Source organism: Struthio camelus, chromosome 12, assembly GCF_040807025.1.
Source record: "Struthio camelus isolate bStrCam1 chromosome 12, bStrCam1.hap1, whole genome shotgun sequence".
NCBI lineage: Eukaryota > Metazoa > Chordata > Aves > Struthioniformes > Struthionidae > Struthio > Struthio camelus.
In genome coordinates, this window is record NC_090953.1 from 7,842,197 (window position 1) to 7,863,253 (window position 21,057).

The window sequence follows — 21,057 nt, forward strand, 5'->3', positions numbered from 1 at the left end:
GTGTCTTACACTTTCTTTTCTCCATCCCCTGACTGAGATATATCGGTGATTCAAAGTGAGAGGTTTCTGACTAACAGAAGAGTTCTCCATGCCAAGAAAGCCTCTCCTGGGATTGCTTCATGAATAAGCATCTCCTGTTCTCTGTCTAGCAGTTACATCACACTTGTTGCTATGGTATTGAAGCATCTCATGGCTTTGCAATCCTTTATGAAAAACAAATTGCTTGCAACAGTGGCCTTCAATACTTCAGCCTACAATTATCTTCCAATCAACCTAAGAGATCAATATTATAGACCAAACCATACACGTGTCAAGTAGACTCTAGCAAGCCCTTGAAGCACACATGCTCGCATACACAGAGCTAACTATTATCACTGATGCATGAAGATTTTACTCTGACAGCAAATATAACAGAACTGTAAAAATGTTTGCCTTTGAATAAAGGGTCGTCAGGCTAAAAGAGCTAATAAACACTGCTCTGTTCCCACTACACCCAGCAACTGCCACTGTGATCCGCTATCAAAATATTTTACCATGCAATATATAATATGCAATATGGAGGCCAGGTGCCTTCACTGTTGAAAAGTGTGCTAGTTTTCATGAGGGACAGCAAAAAGAAGGGAGAAAGGTGGCATCCTGTAGTAATGCACAGGCAGAACCTGTACCAGCAGGTATATTTTAAGCAGCCAGGAAGAGCTACTGTAGTACCAACATCTTGTAACGAGAAGTTTCCAGTGCCTGGTGTTTTATTGTAGGGATAATTTATCCAGTTTGCTCAGCAGAAAACACTGTTGGAGGAGTGAGATCAGAAAGGAATAGGGCTGGGGGAAGTGGAAGATGTCCCCTGGGTGCAGCGTCTCCTTCCTGCAAACGTTTGATGTCCTACAGCAGGCAGCGCTGGCCACACACCGTGCTGCCCGCTGTGCCCACAGCAGTAGCACGCCTGGCTCCCGCTTCCTGGCCCCTATGGGGAGCCTGTTAAAACACTTGCTAAGGGGCCTACTCGCTGTAGGTGCCCATGGATCATGTGTAAGAAGTATTTCAAAGAGCTTGGGCTGGGGTGACTCACTGGCACAGCTTTGGAGAAAAGGCATGAAGAAGTGGAGCAGACTGAGTAGTACTGCTGTGAAATCAACCAGAGGTTTGGGATCCTGACTCAGGTCCCAGCTCCTCATACAGATCCACAGGACAGTCCTGCTCATTTATCCTTTCAGTGCTTTCAGCTGGGCTCCAGAGAGGTGTGCGATTCAGACAGCAGGAACCCTTGGGAGATCAGAACCTTAATCCTGCAAATTAGCTTTTCATGAAAGCCATTACAATTTAGCAATCAAAGCACAAAATGTACTTGCTGGCTCTCAGTTAGATAAGGGAAAAATTGACTTTTCTGGTGAATCAAATTCTGGAAGCAGAGCTGTTGTCTGAGCATGTGTAGGAAGGGGCTTCTGCTCCCTGGTAGGGGACAGCAGGGTTTACCGGGGTCCAATACCACAGCAGTATCTAAGCGCCTGCAGCTTTGGTGAAGCCCAACTACGACATTTTGGGGAGGAGGGCCTCCTTGCTTGACTCGTCTCCTCGACATTCAGCATTAAAAAAGGAGGAAAAAACTGAGGAAAATAGAGTGAGGAGTAGTTTCCTCAGAGGCACTACACTGGCATTTCCTGGGCTCGCCTGGCCCTATGGTTTGCGCTATCAAGACAGTAAAGCTTGCTGCTGTGTGAAAGGCAGCATTATCCTACAGGTGGCCATAAAACAGACTCCTCCTTTTACTTTATGTGCAAGTGCGTTAGACCCCTACCATGAGGGGAGAAATAAGAGATTATTGCAACCATTTAACACTGTGAATTAGGGAATCCTTACGCAGCAGGGAAATTACTGTGGAAGAACTGCCAAGCCACATCAATCTGCTGACTTTGGGGGAAGATACAAATGTCTGCGTGTGTCCCACTTTTGCTTTAGGCTTTACATTCCTTTTTTTAAGATCAATTTTCCAGCTTAGTGTTAGCCTGCCTTGAGAAGACCTGACAGTATCAGATCGGCAGCGTGAAGCACACAAAGCTACTGGTGACCTCCTAGCCTGCCACAAGTATTAACTTCCAGGTTTTGTTCAGAGACTGTAGAAACTCTAGTCGTGCACTACAGCCTTGACAGCATTATGAAGTGAAACTTGTGCAAGGGAGGGAGGCGAAAGGACAAAAGCCTCGCTATATATTGCGGTCACAGGTCTGCTTTTACAGCCCCAGCACTCAGGAACTGACTGGAAAGAGTAGCTAAAGGATAGGAATTCCCACCACGCTCATCCCCCCGCCCCAGAACAAAGTGGTGGGGGAGAGCTACTTGTAGATACCTAGAATTCAGAGTAGGGAAGGAAGGCTTGTCCCAGCTTGACTCCGATTTCCCTTTTCTTTACCCAGGAGCACAGGGAAGTAGCAGCACCACATCTGTCTGCCAGAGACTCAATCACCTTCTCACAGACCATCCTTATACCTATGCCTGACATTCATGTGAATACCAAAGTTTTAAGAGTATTAACGATGACAAAAACGGTCTGGGTCAAACTCAGAAGTACCCTGTGCAGAGGCACCCTGTCCCTCTGCAAGCCAGCATGCACGAACGACCCTACCAAGACAAACAAGCATGTCCAACCAGTTCCTGAAAGCAACCCTACCAAAACAAGCCCAGCATGTATACCTCGGCACATGCAGCTACCGAGCACTCATAACCCTCCAACAATATTGGAGTAGCCTACAACAACTCAGAGCCTTACAATAAAAATTAAAAATCTTGCCTCTTTTACCTCCATTCACTTCTATTGCAGACATAGAATTAAGACACTTAAAATGCTAATGGTCACTCCCATAGCATCATAAATTACCCAGCACACCATCATCCATATTTTGGAAGGTTTGAGCCTTTTGTCAGTTCACAGACTGGAAGCAGCTTTTAGCTACATCAGTGGATGTGAGGGGGGAAGTGGTCTGAGCTCTTGGAGCCTCAAGCTACTTGGTCCAGGCAGGAGATGTGCCTGCTTCCAGCTGAAGCTTTGAGAGGCAATGGCTGACTCCAGCTTCTTCCAGGTGCATCAGCACAGATGACAATACCATACGATGCCCATACCATAACTTAAGCCACGCGACAGCGCTCGCAATTTGTTTCCTGCAAGGTGAAGGTTGTAAATCCCAAAGTGAGGTCTGGGAAACGCTTTTTACTGACTAGCTTGTCACAGGAGCGCTGGAGTTACGCAGGAGCAACTCCCTCTTATTTCTCCTACCACCGGCCAACTTAGACAGCGGCCACATACCTGGTGCAGGTGCTGTTCCCAATTCAGGAGAGAACAGTTGGGGATGGAAATACAACCTAATTAATTCCGTAAATCCAAATGAGGTTGTCTGGGTGCACATGGGATGCTGTGTCAACAGCACACTTTTAATATGTGAGGTCCAGGGTTTTAATTAGGAGGAAATATAATCTTGAAGTAGGCAGTAATTATTTTTCAAATTGGCTATGCCCATCACCGTGACTATTAACTGCAACATTGTATGGAGAGATAGCAATTAAAAGAGAGGAGCAAAGAGCAGCCCTGAAACTTGATACCTCCCTTCTCAGAGCCACTCTCAAAGGGTGGATCTCCTTCCCAAGTCAGCGCTGTATCACTTCTGTATTAAACCCTCGGGGGTGTAAACAGCCTATAGAGATGGCCTGATGCCTAAGTGGGATGCAGCAATGAACAGCAACCGTAATGTTATCAGGCAAAAATTGTCTGAGGCAGTTCTTGTTTAGGATCGTGATAGGTATAGACGGAAAACGTCATCAGATCAAGGCCATCATTTGTAAGGAAGCAGCCTAGACGAAGGACCCAGCAGCTGCTTGAACTAATACTTGATAGTAGCCACGGACAATGGCTTCAAGGAGAGCAGTTTGAAGAGTCTTATGCTACTGGCTAAGTGGTCTGGTTTCTCCTTACAGGGTAGCTGTCTGACACCTACAGAGCAAGCATCTTGCAAGAGATATTTCAACTGTGAACCCAGGCCAGTGTGAGAAGGTTTCACATTGATATTTCCCCCAGTCCTCTCCCAAAGTGGAGAAAAATGTAACTGTTCCAGGACACTGTAACAATTACAACAATTTTCCAAAAGGTTTCCAAGAATTAGAAGAGGTCTCCTGAGCAGCCCTGCGCAGCACTGCTGCTGGCTGCTTGATAGTTGGTGTGTGCCTCCCGTGAAGGGCGGGGGGGGGGGGCTGCATTCCAGCCGCAGCCGAAGCAACTGCTGTATCTGGACCTTAAAGCCCAGTGGGAATCCTTCAGGAGACAAAATGCTCTATTGCCACTTTTAGAAAGTCACAGCTCCCATCCTAGCCAAGGAAGGTGGCAGCTTCCACATCCTGCACATCTGGAGTCAACCCATTGCACTTACAGTGCTCAGCTTTACCCAGCATCACCCTGCACATCGAGTTTGGCAAGCAGAGCCTGGCCTTAGTTTTGCACTGAAAAGTTCTGTGCAAAAGTCCTCTCTGCAGGTAGACAGGGCTCCAGGACCACCAGCTTCTGCAGCAGAGAGGGCAGCAGCCTGCTTTGCTGCTGCACATCACCTCCTGATGTGCCCAAGAAAATCTTAAGGTGATCTCCTGCTCAGGGTTAAATTTCAGGAAAAGTGAACAGAAAATCCATCACACTGATGAAAAGAGTAAAAGAAACCCAGGTTAATGAAGAAATTAAGATTCAGCAGTATCAGCTACGTTTAGTGATAAAAATTAGAATACCTGAAATAATGCAACTTCAGGTCCTTTTAAAGCAGCTTATTCATAAAACTGTGATACAAACACAAGCTGTTCTGGAGGTGCTAGTCCTTGACTGGCAGAAGGATGTTATCAGTCTGCCACACATATCCTGCTCCCATTAATACTCCTGGAAAATACAGCTGCAAGTAATCAGGTACAAGTCTTCTGAAGGCACACTGGCACATGGGGACACCCTGCCCTGTCACCTGCACAGTGCACTGCACACACCGGCTGCTGTATGAATAGAGACAAAACACCGGCATGTAGGGAGCAACCTGCTATCCACCTGTCTGGCTTCTGCAGATCCTACTCCATGTATCTAGTTTCCTCTATTACCTCGACAAAAATAAGAGTGCCACGTATCAGATCTCCATTGGACGTGTGTAGACACAGGACTGAACTACGCAAGTCCTCATTCAGATCCCTGTTCACTCAGACTCCAAAAGCTGCACCTGGATTTCAGAGTTGGCCCTTATCTCCAGGCAGAACAAAGCCCAAACTCCAGATCTATATCCAGACATGACCCAAGTGTGGAGAGCAGGATCTGTAATGCCTGGCTTGAATATGGTTTAAATAACCCAACACAAACGAATTGATGTTGAGGGGCTAAAGACCTGTCATAGATGAGTAATTCTGTCCTTATCCAGACCTTGAGTTCTGCACTATCCTTTGAAATACACATGGCATTTAGTAAACACAAAGCAAATATTTTCCAAACAGAAAGAAAGGGAAAGTAACTGGGAAGAGGCTTATTCTATTTCTTTCTCCACTTCTTGCAATCCCTCTCCCCTTCTTTTACAAAAGGGCCTAAACCTTCTCTCTGATTAACTGTCTAGACAACAAACTGTCTAGATTGGTAATTAAGTATCTTCAGTGTGCAAATGCCACGGTTGCACATACCACTTCTGCAGCACCATGCACAATAATCTTCCATCACAAGCAACGCCCCAAAGGCTGGAGGAGATGCCTCAGAGAGCTGCCCAAGCTGGCTCTGTCCATGCCAGCCCTGGAGCAGAAGCAGGGAGGAGCAACAGGGCAGGCTCTGCCCCTGCTAACCCACGAGGGAAAGCACTGGGGCTCGGTGCAGGTACACCACAGGATGGACCTGACGTGCCTTATTTGCTCAAGTGCAGAAGGGATGGGAATAATTCTCTCAAAAACGTTCATCAGTGAGATATCCACTGATCTAACTCACATGTGGCTTAAAGGTGTTCGTAGTTCCCCATGTATGCTCCCTTCACATGCTCTGAATGACCGCTTTTCTCCCCCCCTACATGCTTTGGTCATCTTCATTCCTTATCTCAGCACATCAGCATTACAACTGTCCTTAAACTTTCTGCAGGAGGATCAGAGGGGAAAGGCTTTAAGACAGGATCCCCTGAGGTCCATCCGCAGATATTTCAGAGGAGCCACAATGAGTGTAAGGGACAATACGTTTAGAAACCCCCACATGTGGGTGATGCCGGCTAATCCAAGGCAGAACTAGTATCTAGGTGCTGAGGGAGGAAGGATGCACTGGGAGATGGTAGGCTGCGAAGGGCTTTGAAAGGGAAGACAAGCAGCTTAGGTTTGCTATGTTAGAGAAGGGGGAGCCTGTGGAGTGATGCAAAGAGCAGGATGATGTGATCAAAGCAATAGGTTAGAAAAATAATCTGCACCGTTTCATTCTGTATGGCTATAAATGAGGCAAGATTGCAATTGGCAAGGCCACCGAAAAGGATGCTAAGAACAGGACACAATAAAGAGGAAACTGAGGAAGGGTTTTCACCTGATGAGAAAGGTAGCATCCGAGCCGCTTTACGTCAAAAGGATCAGCAAAGGCTTAGACATCATATGGGTGGCAGGATCCAGGGAAACATCGCAAGCAAAGATGAATCCACTTTTTGCCCCACTGATCTCCACTTCTAAGGACATCAGCAAACACAGACTGCACATAGCTCCCATCACCCTGTGGTGCCGTTGGTCATCAGGGCCCCATTGTGCTACACCCGCTACAAACTCAGCATGGAGATTGCTGTCACAAAGAGTGCACACAAACTGTCACTACTGTTTGGATGTTAAACCTAATAGGACACCTAGCCAAGGAGCTGTGAGATTTATTGTTTTTTTTTTTTTTTTTTTTTTTTAAAAAGAAGCTCTTAATAAAGTCTTATGGGATTAGATTTTGTTCCTGCCAAGAGACCCTTGTGATGGACACAGCGAAAAACACTAGACTAGATTATACAAGAAACCAAAATGCATTCATGAATTCTCTGCAAGGAGCGATATCCAAACCTCCTGACAATTATTTTCCCCTGCTTCCTACGTTTCATGTTATTTCTCTAACAAAAGCTGCTTGGCAATAGGGATTACAAGGCTTTTTGGAGGCACTAACAGATGACTTATAAGAGGTTTGCTTGCTTTCCAGCCAGGGAGACAAATATGCAGTTCCACTCTCCACTTGCCAGACAAATTGCTCAGGAGACATTTTATAGACTCGCTCAGAAGCGAGTCACGTACTCCAGAAACGCACGGCACCAGCGTTGTCTTTGAAAGCCGGCTCCATACCCGAGCCAAGCTTTTCCCCTCTGCCTGAAGTAGCGATTCCCTTTCATGGCTTTGACGGTTTCCTTCTGAGCTCCTCCATCAACACATTTACAGCCCTCTCCTCTCCTGGCAGGGAGGGAGTAGAGCTGGTGAGTGTAACTGCATAAAAAGAGCATCTGTCCTATTCCACAGATTATCCAGAATCATCAACGCTAAGGCTTATCAGTAAACATTTAAGGCACCCTCATAGCTAGGAAGGTGATGTCTCAACTGATGTTGAGAAGGACAACAAAAATAAACCCTTTTCACTTATTGTAGCAATGCACACTCGACAAGTGCCCCAAATGCCCTGCAAATTACAGGAAGAAACATTCAATTGCCACTGACATGCAGCCTGTTCCAGGTGGAAAGCAGAGCTCTTTGCCAGTGCAGCATAATAAACACAGCAGTTCAAGAAGGAGTCAAGAATGTGTTTCACTGGAACTGAAGGGAGAAGTGAAAAGGCAGAGCTTTTGTAGCTGAATTGAGGTTGGCTAAAATAACCTTAGTCTTTGTAGGAAGTACTACTTCCTAAATAACTAAAATACATAAGAGCGTGTTGGCTGAAAGACTTCTCCCATTTCTTTGTGATTTCCAAATCAACTTAGGATGGATTATAAACCTGAGAGGACTGGAAGAGACAATTTTGCAACTGCAGCCCACTGCAGAACAGAAGGATATTCTGTGAGTGTTTCTGCATTATTTATCGTTACATGCTCCATGCCACAAAACATATTCATTTCACAAATCTCAGACCCATCACCAGGTCTCAGATCTGCTGCAAATTGGCGCGTTGCATAGAGACAGCAGGAGAGAGAAGGAAATTACCAGAGCCTATACCCTTGTAACAGCAAGGGATTCATAAGCAAAAATACCTGGAAGGTCCTAGGAATTAGGCTGTACTGCAGAGGATAAACAAGCAAGCTCCTCCTGTCAATTGGACCTGAGAAAAAATTTCTTCCTGGCCCCAAGCTACATCACATGACTTACCCTGAGCACACAGTCAACAAATCCGCAGGTACCTGACAGATTTCCTACCCAGCACAAAGAGCATCAGTACATCCCCCTCTCAGGCTGCGGCCAGTTCATTAGATGCTTCCTGAAGCACTGTTAAATCCATCCCAGAGCCCAAGCCTGAGGAAGCCCCACCAGGGAAGGGGATAATGCTAAATGTGGGCTCCTCCCGCAGCACAGACCTTTGCTCCCCAGCCCTGCAGGGCCCTCCTGTACAGCTCCTTTGCCAGGCCACTGCTGCCAGGGCAGGCCTTTGAAGTGTTTCCTATTAGTTCTGGCTATCTGAGGGTGCTGCAGAGTTTTAATTATAATAATCGTTAATCAGTAGGCATCCTTGTTCTCCTGCTGCTGGGCTGATAAGCATGAGAGAGGGAGCAGGAAGGCAGGTCAGGCAGTAGCTTACTTGGCTTAGAGGGCAACCCCTGATGAAGATTAGTGCTGGCTTCGGTGCCTATAATTCAATTAGCTCTGCTCAGTACCAGCCACTTGCTCTCTCCTCTTACGGTGCTCTGTCAGTGTAGCCGTGACTCACTTCCCCACTCCGCTGGCCCCACAGCATGGCGACTAGCCCAAAGGACAGGACCAGAGGCCTCAGCTATGGCGCAGACCCAGTACTTGGAGTCTGCCATTAGCATCAGCCAGCGTCCGACCATGCACCAGCATCGCACTGTGCACCACCACCTGCATCCTGGACACCCATCAACACAGGCCAGCTTCACTCACTTGTTGGCCTAACCGATCACTTCCCTTTGGGCCCCAGTGGCCTTTCAGAAGCCCAAGAGATTCATTCTTTGCATATTGTCCCATTAGACCCTCCATTGTTGTTAACATGTACAAGAGAAAGACACTGCTCTGAGCTACAAGGGACAGTGGTGCCTCACCCCATGCATGGAGAGACAGCACTGAAGTCCCAGGAGCCCCGCATCCCCCATGGACAGACAGCATCATCAGCACTGCCCTGCAGGAGCTGCACAAGGCAGAACACCAGCGTTAGAGAGCCACCAAGGCCAGGTGAGCTACTGTTTGGCTTACTTTCAAGCCAAAGACTCAAATACGCTGTGGCATTGCCCACACTCCACCCAGCAACGCAGGAGGGCCAGGAAGGTGCCATAAGTAAGAGGTTAAGCTCTACTACTGAACCGCTAAAGGCATCCTCCTCTCCTTCCTCAGGAAAACAGTGCCCAGCCCTTGCCACTCTCTCCACGGGAAGTTTTTGGCACTCCAAATTGTTGCCAGCACAAGATTAACAGCCTGTTGATTTAAAGGGCTTATTACAAAAGCTTAATTCTATTTTGACAAATGAAAGTAAGTCAATTACAGCCAGAAATAGCTCAGAATTTGGGTTTGTTTTCCCCCCTTGTATGAGTTGTGGGATCAGTTCCTTCCCTCTCTTTTATCTCAAAGCCAGTGTTTTCTGTGATATGCCTCGCAGGCTCAGGGAACTCTCAGACACAATAGGAAGACACAGCTATTGTCACCCATTATTGTTCTGCCTGTGATTCACCTCGACACTGGAGCCCTCAGTTGCCTGCAGAGCCACACTTCACATGGCTCCCCTGGAGCCACCCCTTCTCCTCACTTGTGTTGTAAACAGCCCCAAGCACATTACCAGGACCTGTCCCATGCCCATCTCCTGCACCTACGTGTAGCCTGGGCTGGGACAGAGCAACACACAGCTCAGATCAGCCCGTCAGAAAAGCTCAGGCTAGGAGGCACACAGGGGAAGCAATCCTCAAAGTAATCAAGAAACATTAAGATCGAGGCTTAGAGGCAGGAGCACCACGTGCATGAATGAATTCCTATCCGAGGGTACAACAACAGGGTCTAGCCAACACAAGAGAAGAAAACTATGACTACAAAGGGGCTGCTGCTTAGCCGTGTCCAGAATAAGCACCTTCCCAACTCTGTAATCAATCATTACTTGCTCCCCAGAGAAATAAAGCAAGAGACTACCTTGCCCCCAATCCACGTACATCAAAGCCTTACCCCTACAGCTCTCATTCTTTTATAATCTCCCTAGTAACTTTCCCTCTGCCCCACCACACATGGGCCTCCCACACACCTGAAATGGCAACAGGAAAGCAGAAAGACTCCTCCTTTCCCTCCCAATAAATCCACTAACCACACCTGAATCTATTTACCTGATCAGCAGGACCAGTGCCTGAGTACACCTGTTGTGGTCCCCTCCCTGCCTGGGCCCCTCATTTAAGATTAGCAGTGTAATTAATATTACGGTAGCATACAGGCTACTCGCCAACACCCTTCACTCCTCTGCCACTGCTGAGCTGTCAAGGCAGCAAGGAGCTTGCAGGCGTGGGAAGCTGTGTGAGACCCACGTGCACGACTCAAACACAAGGTGACAAACTTTGTCACCAGCTCAGCTAACCAGCACACACAGATTCCTCCAAGGAAAGCCTTCACTGTAGGTCTGGGAGTTGTCGTGGTCTGAAATCCAGCCTTACAGCCAATAAAGCATTGACAGACTTAGGAGCTGGGAACATTAGTGAAAGGTTTACTAGCTCACTATATTTCACGGCTAAAAGACTTCACGCTCAAAGGGCACAGCTAGCAGCCCTTGCTTGCAGAAAGGTAGTGTCCAGTTCTCATCTGGAGACCAGCCTTTGCCCACGGAGCCTTCCTCACGGGCTGCAGAAAGAAACAGCTCGTGGCATTTGCCTCTAGCACAACCCCCTTGCTCTCTTGCTCAAGAAGCTCATGAAATCCTGGCTATGAGCATATCAGAAATGCTCTCACCCTCGGACAGCGTGCAGCAGGCGCAACGAGGGGTAGGCAGTCCTGACATTGATGTGGTGTTTCAGGATGAGCTCGTTCACCCACTCCACTCGTTCCTTGCCCCCCTTGGCCATGAAGGCTGGGATCCAGAGGATGCTGCCATTGAGGCTGTGGAGGCGCTGCAGCAGCTTCTCCCGCCAGGTCTCATTCACTAGATCCTCGAAGGCCCGCTGGATGACTGAAGGGTTCATAGTCACCAGGTCTGTCTTCATGCCCACGTCCTGTGAGTACTCCTGGACGGGGGCCAGATTACACCTGCAAGGGGAAACACAGAATCGCCCTTTAAAAAGGACTTCAGAGAAGGCAATAACAAACATTAGGGGTGTTTGACGCCAAAAGCTGGGGCTGGTGAAAGGCATGTGCCCGTTTGTTGGACACTGACACCTCTGCATAGCCGCAGAGCATCCCCAGCCCAGGCACAGTCTGGGAGAGATCTCCTCCTCTTCCCCCCACGGCTCGCTGCAGTCCTGGCTGGGCGCATCTACTCCCTGGGCAGCCGTCACCTAGCTGCGCACTGTCTCTCACCCTGAGCACAGCTCACATGTGGATTGTGCGGATGGCTGAGCTAGAGAGTGGATTTGGACCTGGGCTGATGTGCTTGATTAAGCACTCCCAGAGCTGCAGGCCAGTCCCTTAGGCCATATGCTCTCTGCATAGGGACAGGGACAGATCAGAACCACAACGAACATCCGTAGCGTCCATAAAATTACCGGGATGGAAGTATCAAACTACTAGCAACGGTCATTGAGCCATCAACACAAAAATTCCTTTTGATTATCACTCCCTGGGCAAATGTACCACAAAGATATTAAGGGAGCTCAGGCTTTGCTCCATATCCCCAAACACTACCTGGCAATCCCAGAAAAGGTGCTTCATGTACGGTCTCTTCGACAAGGGCCCTAAGAACAGCGGCAGTGATCATGAAGCAGGAGGAGAGAGAAGTCTTTGCAGCGAATTAGAGGGGCTATGATTTGGTAACAATGAGCCATCTTAATATAAGCTCGTCATTCCTCAATATGCCAGTGCATGTGTGTGTATGTCTCTGGGGCAGTACTTATAAAGTATGTAATTTTGATGTGTAGTGGGTGAGCTTATATGGCTCTGTATCTCTACTGGTGCATAGTTAAAAAATAACATATTGCAACAAACCTCCTATAGTTGTTGCCACAGCAGATTTGAAATGAAATGGCTCTTCTCACTCAAGGAAACCACTCGCCACTGTAAATATTTATGTATGCCTCAGAGCAGCAGGATGTCAGGCACTGTGAGGTTAGACGGGAGCCCACCACGTTCACCTGGGTGACCTGGGTGACACACACACAGTGCAGAGGGCTAGCAGAAACCTCCGCTGGACAGATGAGGGTGCTTCAGGAAGCTGTGAAACACCCGGTTGCTTATTTTAGCAGGTTCCCAATTGCCGCAGCGGAATCTGACTGGCAACAGGTTTAGGGCCCCGGGTGCGAGTTGAGTGCGTCTGCCTATCTGCAGCAGGTCCATGGCTGCTCTGTAGCATTTAGAGAGCTGCTAAAATTGGAAGGACTATAGACATCTGGTGAGTACTGCCTCCTCTCTGTCCAGGAATGACAGTGCAGCTCCTGCAGTCCTTAATTTTAGCCCTGTTGGGGTAATATTATCCTAAGTCCCTTTTTCCCCTCCTGGTGACTCTTGGCTAACGGTAGACCCTGTGGCACCAGCAGCGGTAATGATACCAGCAGGAGGGAGATGCCAGGGCTATCAATGATTGTGGTCTCCACAGGGCTGGGCTGTTTGGAGACTGTGACCTTCAAAAATCTCTTTCTGTGGTTTTAATTGGTACCTCCTCTCAGGCTGTGCATGTGGATATGCAGGCAGGCACGCACGCTCACCCCCGGGAGCACTCTGCCTGCTCCTGGGCTAAGAGCTCCTGTGCCACACGGGGTCCCTGCTGCAGGTTGGCCCAGCAGGGACCAGCGAGGGACAAAGGCTGAGGGGGCTTTGGCAGAAATTGCCAGCAAATTACCCTAATTATATGATGGTTTCCTACCGCTCCTTGAGGGGGGATGCAAGGCACTTTCTCTGGTTGATTGGGGGGCAAGCAATTATGTCAAGCCATGGCTAAGCTGTGCACCTGGAGCTGGGAGAACGGCAGGTTGTCAACAGCTGATACAGAGCTGCAGAAAGATGCCCTGGCAATGTGTTGAAAACTGGAGGGTACGTTCATGTTTGTACACTGCATGCTCTCCTGTGATGTTTTACAGTGAAGTTACAGTATTTAACAAGTAGGACTGCATCCTAACTATGTCTTGATAATCAGACATTACTGCTATTTTACCCACTTACAGAAACTGAAGGAATGGTCTAAAGAATACGCAGCTACTGACACATGGGACCCTGGAGCCTTTCTAATCTTTGCCCCATGAATAAAATTACTGAAAATAAACATCAGACCTGAAGAGGAAAGATGTATCCTGGGACACAGAACACATCACTGGTCATTACCAGCCCTGCTGAAAAGGCTGCACAGAGCAAACCTTCCTCAGTTAGATGCAGTTTCAAGTGGAGGGTCAGATAATCTACACTGGAAAGAGCACGTGCATGCTAACATATGCACTAGCATACATGGTCAGAGAGAAGTCACTCAAAAGCCCACTCTCATTCAGTATTACACCAAGTCAAGCTTTTTTCCTGGGACTTTGCTGCCTCATGTGAAAGCCAGAACTTTGCCAGAATCGCAATAAGCTACTCTCTTTTGTTCTACTTAACGAGGCATACTGTAAGGGAACTATCCCCAAAGGGCTGGACAGAGCTGCTAATAGCCAGGCAGGCTGGAAGAGCTGGGTTTGACCAGAGGGCAGAGGTGATGTTATCCTCATTCACACGTCACACAGGGGACTGCTTTTGTGAGCCACTGATGGATTGGGCTGTCTTCGTAATAGACTTGCCAGAAAGCAAATGTCTGCACATACATAAATCATCAGTTGACTCCTCCAGCCACTCAGCTAACAGATTTACAGGGGCATCAGGGACGAGAGGGCAGGTATGCTCCTCCTCTCTCCTTTTAGCACATTCCCTGTTGAATTCGGCGCGTGCCCAGGAGGAGGGCAGGCTCTGGCAGTGTGTCTATAGGGACGTCGGTCTAGGAGCCGAGCAATCGTGGGGAGCGTTAGGCTGTAGAGCGCAGGGAGTGCAGTGCCAGGGCACCACGCAGGACTCCCGATGCTCCTGGGGATGCAGAGGTGATGTGGGGAAGAGCTCAGCTTGTGTCCGTGGGAGAGTCCAGGGCAGGATTTGTTTGCTAGAGGGAAGGTATGCCCTTGGCGAAGGCCCACGGCAACCCCGATGGGTGGCAGGACACGGCCCCTACCTTATCACAAAGCTGTGTGCGTCGATCTCGGGGCCACAGCCGCTGTGCAGCAGGACCCCCGAGTTGCCCACGATGGCGCAGGTCGGGAACTGCTTGCCCTTCAGGGGCGACGTGCGGGGCAGCAGCTCGTAGAGGTTCTGGGAGACGTTCATGGTGCTGTCCCTGTCAAAGACATAGTGGATGACGTCCCCAGGCTTCAGCGTCCCCTTCAGCACTGAAATGTCTTTCTCCGCGTCCAGGAACTTCAAGATTTGTTTCCTGAGGACAGGAATGAAAACAGCCCATTCAAGTCAGGTTCAGAGATAATTCATGACGTGGCCTATGTATAAGATGAACTCTTTCCTTCTGCCCCTCCTTGCTCCCTAGCTTGGCAGCAGAGAGGCCAATCTCAAATTGGACTGAAGACCAGGAACAGACCCTGGGCACCTAGTTCCCTGCAGGCTGGTAAAAAAAATCTTGTCTTAATGCCCTCTCCTTCCTCCTCTACCCCTTTCCAGAGCAAGCCAGCATGGCTGGTCTCCGTCAGTCCCCGAGGGTCACTGCATTTACCCGCCAGGCAGCAGATTTCCGTCCCTCCACCAGACAAACTGGCAGTGTGCACTAACTCCACTTGGCCTGGAAACTGGGGGCTCAAGCGCTCCTTGTTTGGCTAGTGCAGGGCCAGCTGGTTCAGCTGGGAATTCATTTCCAAGTGATTGCTTACAGATATGAAGTCTAGCTCAGCAGGCGATAAACCTTTTATTTCTTTCTTGACTTCTTTAGATGATATACAGAGGCAATTTGCCAGCTTGCACTGGAAAGGACCAAATCTGTCTCTTGTCCTATAGATAATTACCAGTACCTGATCTTCAAAGAGAGTGTCTGGTTGTGGCTCCATTTGGATGAGGCTGGTTTAATGTTGTGCTTAATGCTTTCATTACTTCTGTCAACAACAGCTGGAGACGAAGAGTCATTTATTACTACTTCAGCTCTAGAGAAAGGAAAGACAGAGAGAGGGAGACAGACAGGATCCGTTAGCATCCCAATGGCATTTCTAATCACTCTGTCTTCAGCTATGGCTGCTGGAACTCGAACTTCATCAGAAAAGCAAAATTGTAGTTATTACCTAAGCAAGGAAAGAAAGCCCATTTATATTCTGCTACACTCAAGCACACACAAATCCTTAAATACTTGCTCTCTTACACAAACACAGACTTACAGTCAGACACAGGTTTATACAAAACAGTCTTAAACATCTAGATGTGGAAATGCATGCATGCAAAAACACACGCAGACTCCGCAAAGAGAGATTTGCGCATGCACACCCACAAACAAAGCCCCACAAAGCCCCACAGAGACCCAAATTCACCAACAGCTTTTATATGCAGACAATAGCTGCCACCCTGCTCCCTCGTGGTCCCATCCGCACATCCCAGTGCAGATCCACCAGCACATCTCCTAGAGTGGGTTAAAAACCTTGTCAGGGTTTAAAATCTTGACTTTAGCCAAAGGAGAAATGAATTTAGCTGAGCTGCTGGGTGCTGTTTGTGAGATTGGGTCCCAGCTACAAGCACTCCGTAATGAACAGCAGGAGATTGACTCTCTGATAACTGTTTTCCCTTTTAAAAGAGAAGGACAGGATTTTGGTGTCTCTGTCCTCTGCTCCAAGCCCAGCAACGATCAGGGGAATGAGAAACAGTCAGATGCTCTCATGCTGCAGTTTGGAGATGATCACTGGGAGACCCCAGGTTGTAATCCCTGCTCTAGGAGGCAAATGAGCCCCAGCACTCGAGTGCAATTTACATCAAATGGCATAAATTAAGGGAGCCTCTGCATATTTGATTTCAGCCAGCCGCCCTCCAAAGAGAATACCCAAGCATCTCATCAGGTAGCCGCACATGTGTCTGCAGCCCCAAAAAACCTTCACACTTCAGAGCGCTCTGAAAAATACACAGCCAAAGCAGTTGCTATCAGCTAAAGGGAAACTCCCTCCACAGTGCAAAGGGCCTTTTCCACCTGGGGAACGGTTTGTAAATAAATAGGTTTATAAGCAGCACGTAAACCTCATGGAGGGGAAAAGAGCTAGAGGAGACCCAGAGAGAAGGGACTGCCAGGAAGCAGGGAGATAGGGCCAGCAGTGTCATTCCTGGTGTGACACCATGCCCAGGCAGGCTGGGTGCTGCAGGATGCACTCTGTGCTTCTACATGTCGGGGGACGGTGGAGATCCTGCAGGTCATATTGAAAAGCAACCTCCAGCTCATAGGAGGGGCACTTGTCATAAGCCCAGAGAAGGAATGATTGACAGGCAATCTTGGCCTTTCCTGAAGACACTTTGGAGCTCACACTACGTAACGTTTTAGAAAGGAAAGGAAATGCCCATATAAATGCCAGCTGCCAGGGTCCTTGTCTGAGTATACATATATGCAAAATGCTAAAGTACCTTCTCTGGGGCTGCCAGTTGAGGTTGTTACATCTTGCATTTTGCCATTTAATCTGGCATCTCACAAAGCTTATTTATAAGGTTTCAAAAATCCTAAAGGAAATAGGGTAAAGAAACCTTGCAAATAACTATGATTTTCTGGTTCTGTGCATGACATTTTCTGTGTTTTGCTTATGTGTTGTGATGTCATCACAGAATGACATCACCTTTTTTGAGTGGTGTCACAAAGCTCTGAAACTGTATCACTTTGTAATCTTGGAATGACATGAAATCATTGTAAAAAATAACACAGAATGACACCAAATAAAGCTGTGATGCAGCGAAACTACTCCGCAACAGAGCAATGTTACTGAACTGAATTATGATAAAATCAAACAAAGTTCTGATGTCAAAGGAAGCTATCTCTCTTCTAATAGCACATAGTAAAACTACAAAAATGGCAACTCTGTCACTGACTTATTTTCACAATAAGTAACTCTCTCTTCCCCATTCTTTCAGTCACAGCAACTTGCAGATCCTTGGTTATTTGCAAATGATTATTGCACTGAGCTGGGGGAAGAAGGGGGAGAAACGATTAAGAAAATGCAAAGCAGAAGTGAAAAGAAACAGATACATTTGCTAAATAAGAACAGCACTATCCACTGAAGAGGAGAAGCAGATTAATAGCTGCCTTACAGCAAAAACAAATGAACACAAAATCTAATTTACAAACCTATTAGATTTGCTATGTAAGCTGTTCACAGCTGATCTGATTGTACCTCTGCCTCCAGAACTCCTGCAAGACAAAGGAAATGCATTATTTATAAACCCAGCTTCCCTTTGCAAAGCATTGTTCACCAGTCAAGAGATCTGGGTCTGACGAGCTCCAAATGGAGATACGGCTGTGCCAGTCACTCCACCTTGTCCAGGATGGAGATGTCCCGATGCCAGCGAAGGGCTTTTCATATCCATCGTTAGTGGTACCCTACTGTGACCATGAAATCATTCCAGCAAAAAGCTCCTAAGCAGCCCAATTAATATCTGCACTCTCTAACCAGCCATCACAGACATCTGATCCCAGTCGTCAAAGCAGCATGCAGCCTACAGGTTGCATTAAATACATTTCTACTTTTTTAATAGGAAGCAGGTGGTAGCAGTGTGTAGACGTGCTCTCCTCCCTCTCTAGCTTGCCAAGGGACTTCCCCTGTCTTTCTCAGGTGGGAAATGAGCTAAACGATCTGGACAGCATTCCTGCCACTTTCTTTAGCTTGGGTTTTAAGTTGAGACCGACCAAAATATCCATGTTATCCAAAACAAGCCACCTGCCTCCTGGTTGACGTGCAGAGACCTTATCCTCACAGTGCACCTTCTCCTGGCTCCCAGTAACCCGGTCCAGGCACAGTTCCAGTCCCCACTGAGCCTGCAAGCCCTGCAACCAGTGCCACTCATATGACTTGTCAATCCTCAATTAAAAGAAAAACAAATGCAAGTTTTGCTCTGCATTCTAGTTGGCTGTAGAGCCTATTTTTGCTTTAGCTTGCTATTTTCAAGGAGGTCACAAAGAATCAGTCTCTCAGGTTCTGGTGATGTTCAGTGGGAGCTGGGCTCCTAATTGGACACATTTTAACAGCCAGCGTTCTCATTGCTCTGTTTTATTGCCTCCATTGTACAGATACCTGAATGAACACGCTCATCAAGAGAAATGAATTCTTTTCCAGCAGAAACATTGTTATCTGGAAATATATACTTCAATGGAAATGTATCTCAGGGGCCTGTTTCTCTACCAGTCTTGAAACATCATCCCAAATGCATGAGCCTTAAACAAAAAGAAATAGTGTGGACATTTGGTACCATCAAAAAAGATTTTCATACTTGGGAGATGTGATGCAAATTCCAGTTAGTCTGAGCTAACCCCCTCAATACCACGTAACATCAGACCCTTGGAAATCCTGCTCTGGGCCCTGTGATGGTTCTCCTTTTCCTGCCTCCTGTGGGAGACCATCTCCTGCCAGGTTAGACAGGTTTCTCTTCCAACAATGTCTTCGTTCCCGTGACAAACCTGAGAGTCAGTGTGCTGCTTCATTTTTTGGTGTATCAAGGGAACAGCAGGACTAGCTTATTCCTAGAGCCTACTGACATTTAACAAGCCTTTGCTTTAATGGGGTTCACCACAGGGCGTGGGAGCCAGCTAGATTAGTGTGCAAACCACACATCCTTTCAAACACGTCTCCTCTGAAGGAGCCTTCCAAATGGGATTCACACGCCTTCACACTTGCTGTAAGACAGATAGGGACTGCATTAAGGGCTTAGAAAAAGAAATGATGCTCCCTGAATAAGTGCTGGTTCACTACCTCTGTGAAAGGAAAATCACAGAAATTATGAAGTGGAGGAGAACTGTTAGGTCCCACCTCGTCCATGTTTTGTGGCTATGGCAGGACTGATTCTAGGCATCACAACATATTATTCAAATGTATTTATCCAATCTAGCTTTACGTCCCCCAGGCAACAGGTCTGTACATGTCTCTTCTTGAAATTAAGGCTGGTATCAGGGGCTGGTGATGCTGGATGTGATGAAGACAAGTCCAGCTGCTGTTCAGAGCAAATCTCTTGGCGCTCTCTGTATCTGGACGCTATGCAGAAAGGAGGCAGGCTGCCTTGCCCCCCTGCTGCCAGGTAGCAGTCGAGCAGCCCATAAAGGGGCCTCTTTTTTGTTCCATTGTGAAAAGAAAAAGTGAAAAGAAAAAATACCGTCATGCAAATGCAGCAGGATGCACTGTCATGGGCAGCCTGGGTTTTACCTGTAGAGCTGGCACGTTAATGCTGGCATCCTGTCCAGGTAGCTGAGAGGGCAGAAATGCTGCCTTCCTCACTGGGTGGGTATTTATTAGATCTGCACCCTATTACAGTGTGAAATTGCTCTCCTCAGCAGAGGAGAAAGCGAGATGCTGCTAGCCAGTGACCCCAGCCCATGACTTGTGCCATGTCACTGAGCTCACCTGCTTTGCTATTCCCCTAACCTAGGCATGAGATGTTCCCAATGACAAAGTGGAACTTCGTTCCACTTTTCAGGCACTTGAAGCACCTCTGCAGCAAGAGGATTACAATTATCACATATGGTCAGACATTTCTTTTCATGGCCTATCCCCCATCAGCTGTGTGGAGATGCCTCTCTAGTGGGAACGACCCTAGATACTTCAGGACAGAGCTGGTGAGTGACAGGCAGGAGCATGAACCACAGCCCTGCCCACAGATCCTTGTTGCTCACTTAACTCCTGCTCACAACCCTTCTACTGTTATATTCATAATGTTATATTCATAACCTTTCCTTACAGGGCTGGATCCAATGCTCATAAATCCGGGAGCAAAGCAAACCTGGAGGGAATTGAGTCCATGCAGGGAGGCTGCAGAGATACTCTCCCACCAACATCTGCTCCCAGCTTGGTATTGTCTCAAATGAAGGTCAAAAAGGGGCCACACAAGGTATTCAAGCAAACGGTCATCCACCCACAGCTCCACATCTTCCTCGCTCTCTCCCACATGGTCCCTTGGACCCAGCAGACCTTGGGGAGGTGACACTGGTCACCACCACTGCTGCAGGCCAGCGTCTGGCACAGAGGATGAGGATGCTTTTGGCAGGCATCTGAGGTGCTGGCATGGCAACTGCTCCCTGTGCCAAGTTGGTGTCACGGCTTTTTCAGCCTGTCTGCAAATCACAAATATCGCCTGTAGCTCGGAGATGATACCCGGCTGAGGATCTCAGCTGCTCTACTGAATCCTAAAATGCTCCTGTGACATCCTAACCACCAGCCTTGTGGCCCTTTCTGTCTCACACTGCAGCTTTTGGATACCTTCCCTACAATTTCTCTTCGTAAGCCAAAGACAATGTGTACTGCAAATACGCTACCTTGAGGTATACTGCCCTGTCAGTCACCACCTTGCTCAACCCTCCAGTGGGTACCGGTCAGGCCAATCTGTTGCTCAAAATACCTGTAGCTTAGCCAGGCACAATATTTCCCAAAGACTGCCATGCTCACAATTACCAACACAGGCAAGCAAATATCCCCATACCACCTCTTTTCCTCTGTCTCAGAAGAGGAAAACATTAAGGAACGGAAGGCACTAATTAAGAGCAACAGTTAAAAGAATAAAAATTTCAGCCCATTTCAT

General features: G+C 47.8%; 1 protein-coding gene across 6 annotated transcripts in view; it reads right to left on the reverse strand.

The window, feature by feature from the left end:
• The window catches only part of ST8SIA2 (ST8 alpha-N-acetyl-neuraminide alpha-2,8-sialyltransferase 2), a 72,575-nt gene that overhangs the window by 2,627 nt on the left and 48,891 nt on the right, over positions 1 to 21,057 (reverse strand). For all 6 annotated transcript variants that reach the window (XM_068958633.1, XM_068958636.1, XM_068958634.1 and 3 more), the window contains 4 exons: positions 17,624 to 17,686; positions 15,333 to 15,461; positions 14,492 to 14,749; positions 11,110 to 11,403 (listed from right to left, as the gene is read on the reverse strand). In XM_068958633.1, coding sequence (XP_068814734.1) covers positions 11,110 to 11,403; positions 14,492 to 14,749; positions 15,333 to 15,461; positions 17,624 to 17,686 — 744 coding nt within the window. The remainder of the gene's footprint in view (positions 1 to 11,109; positions 11,404 to 14,491; positions 14,750 to 15,332; positions 15,462 to 17,623; positions 17,687 to 21,057) is intronic.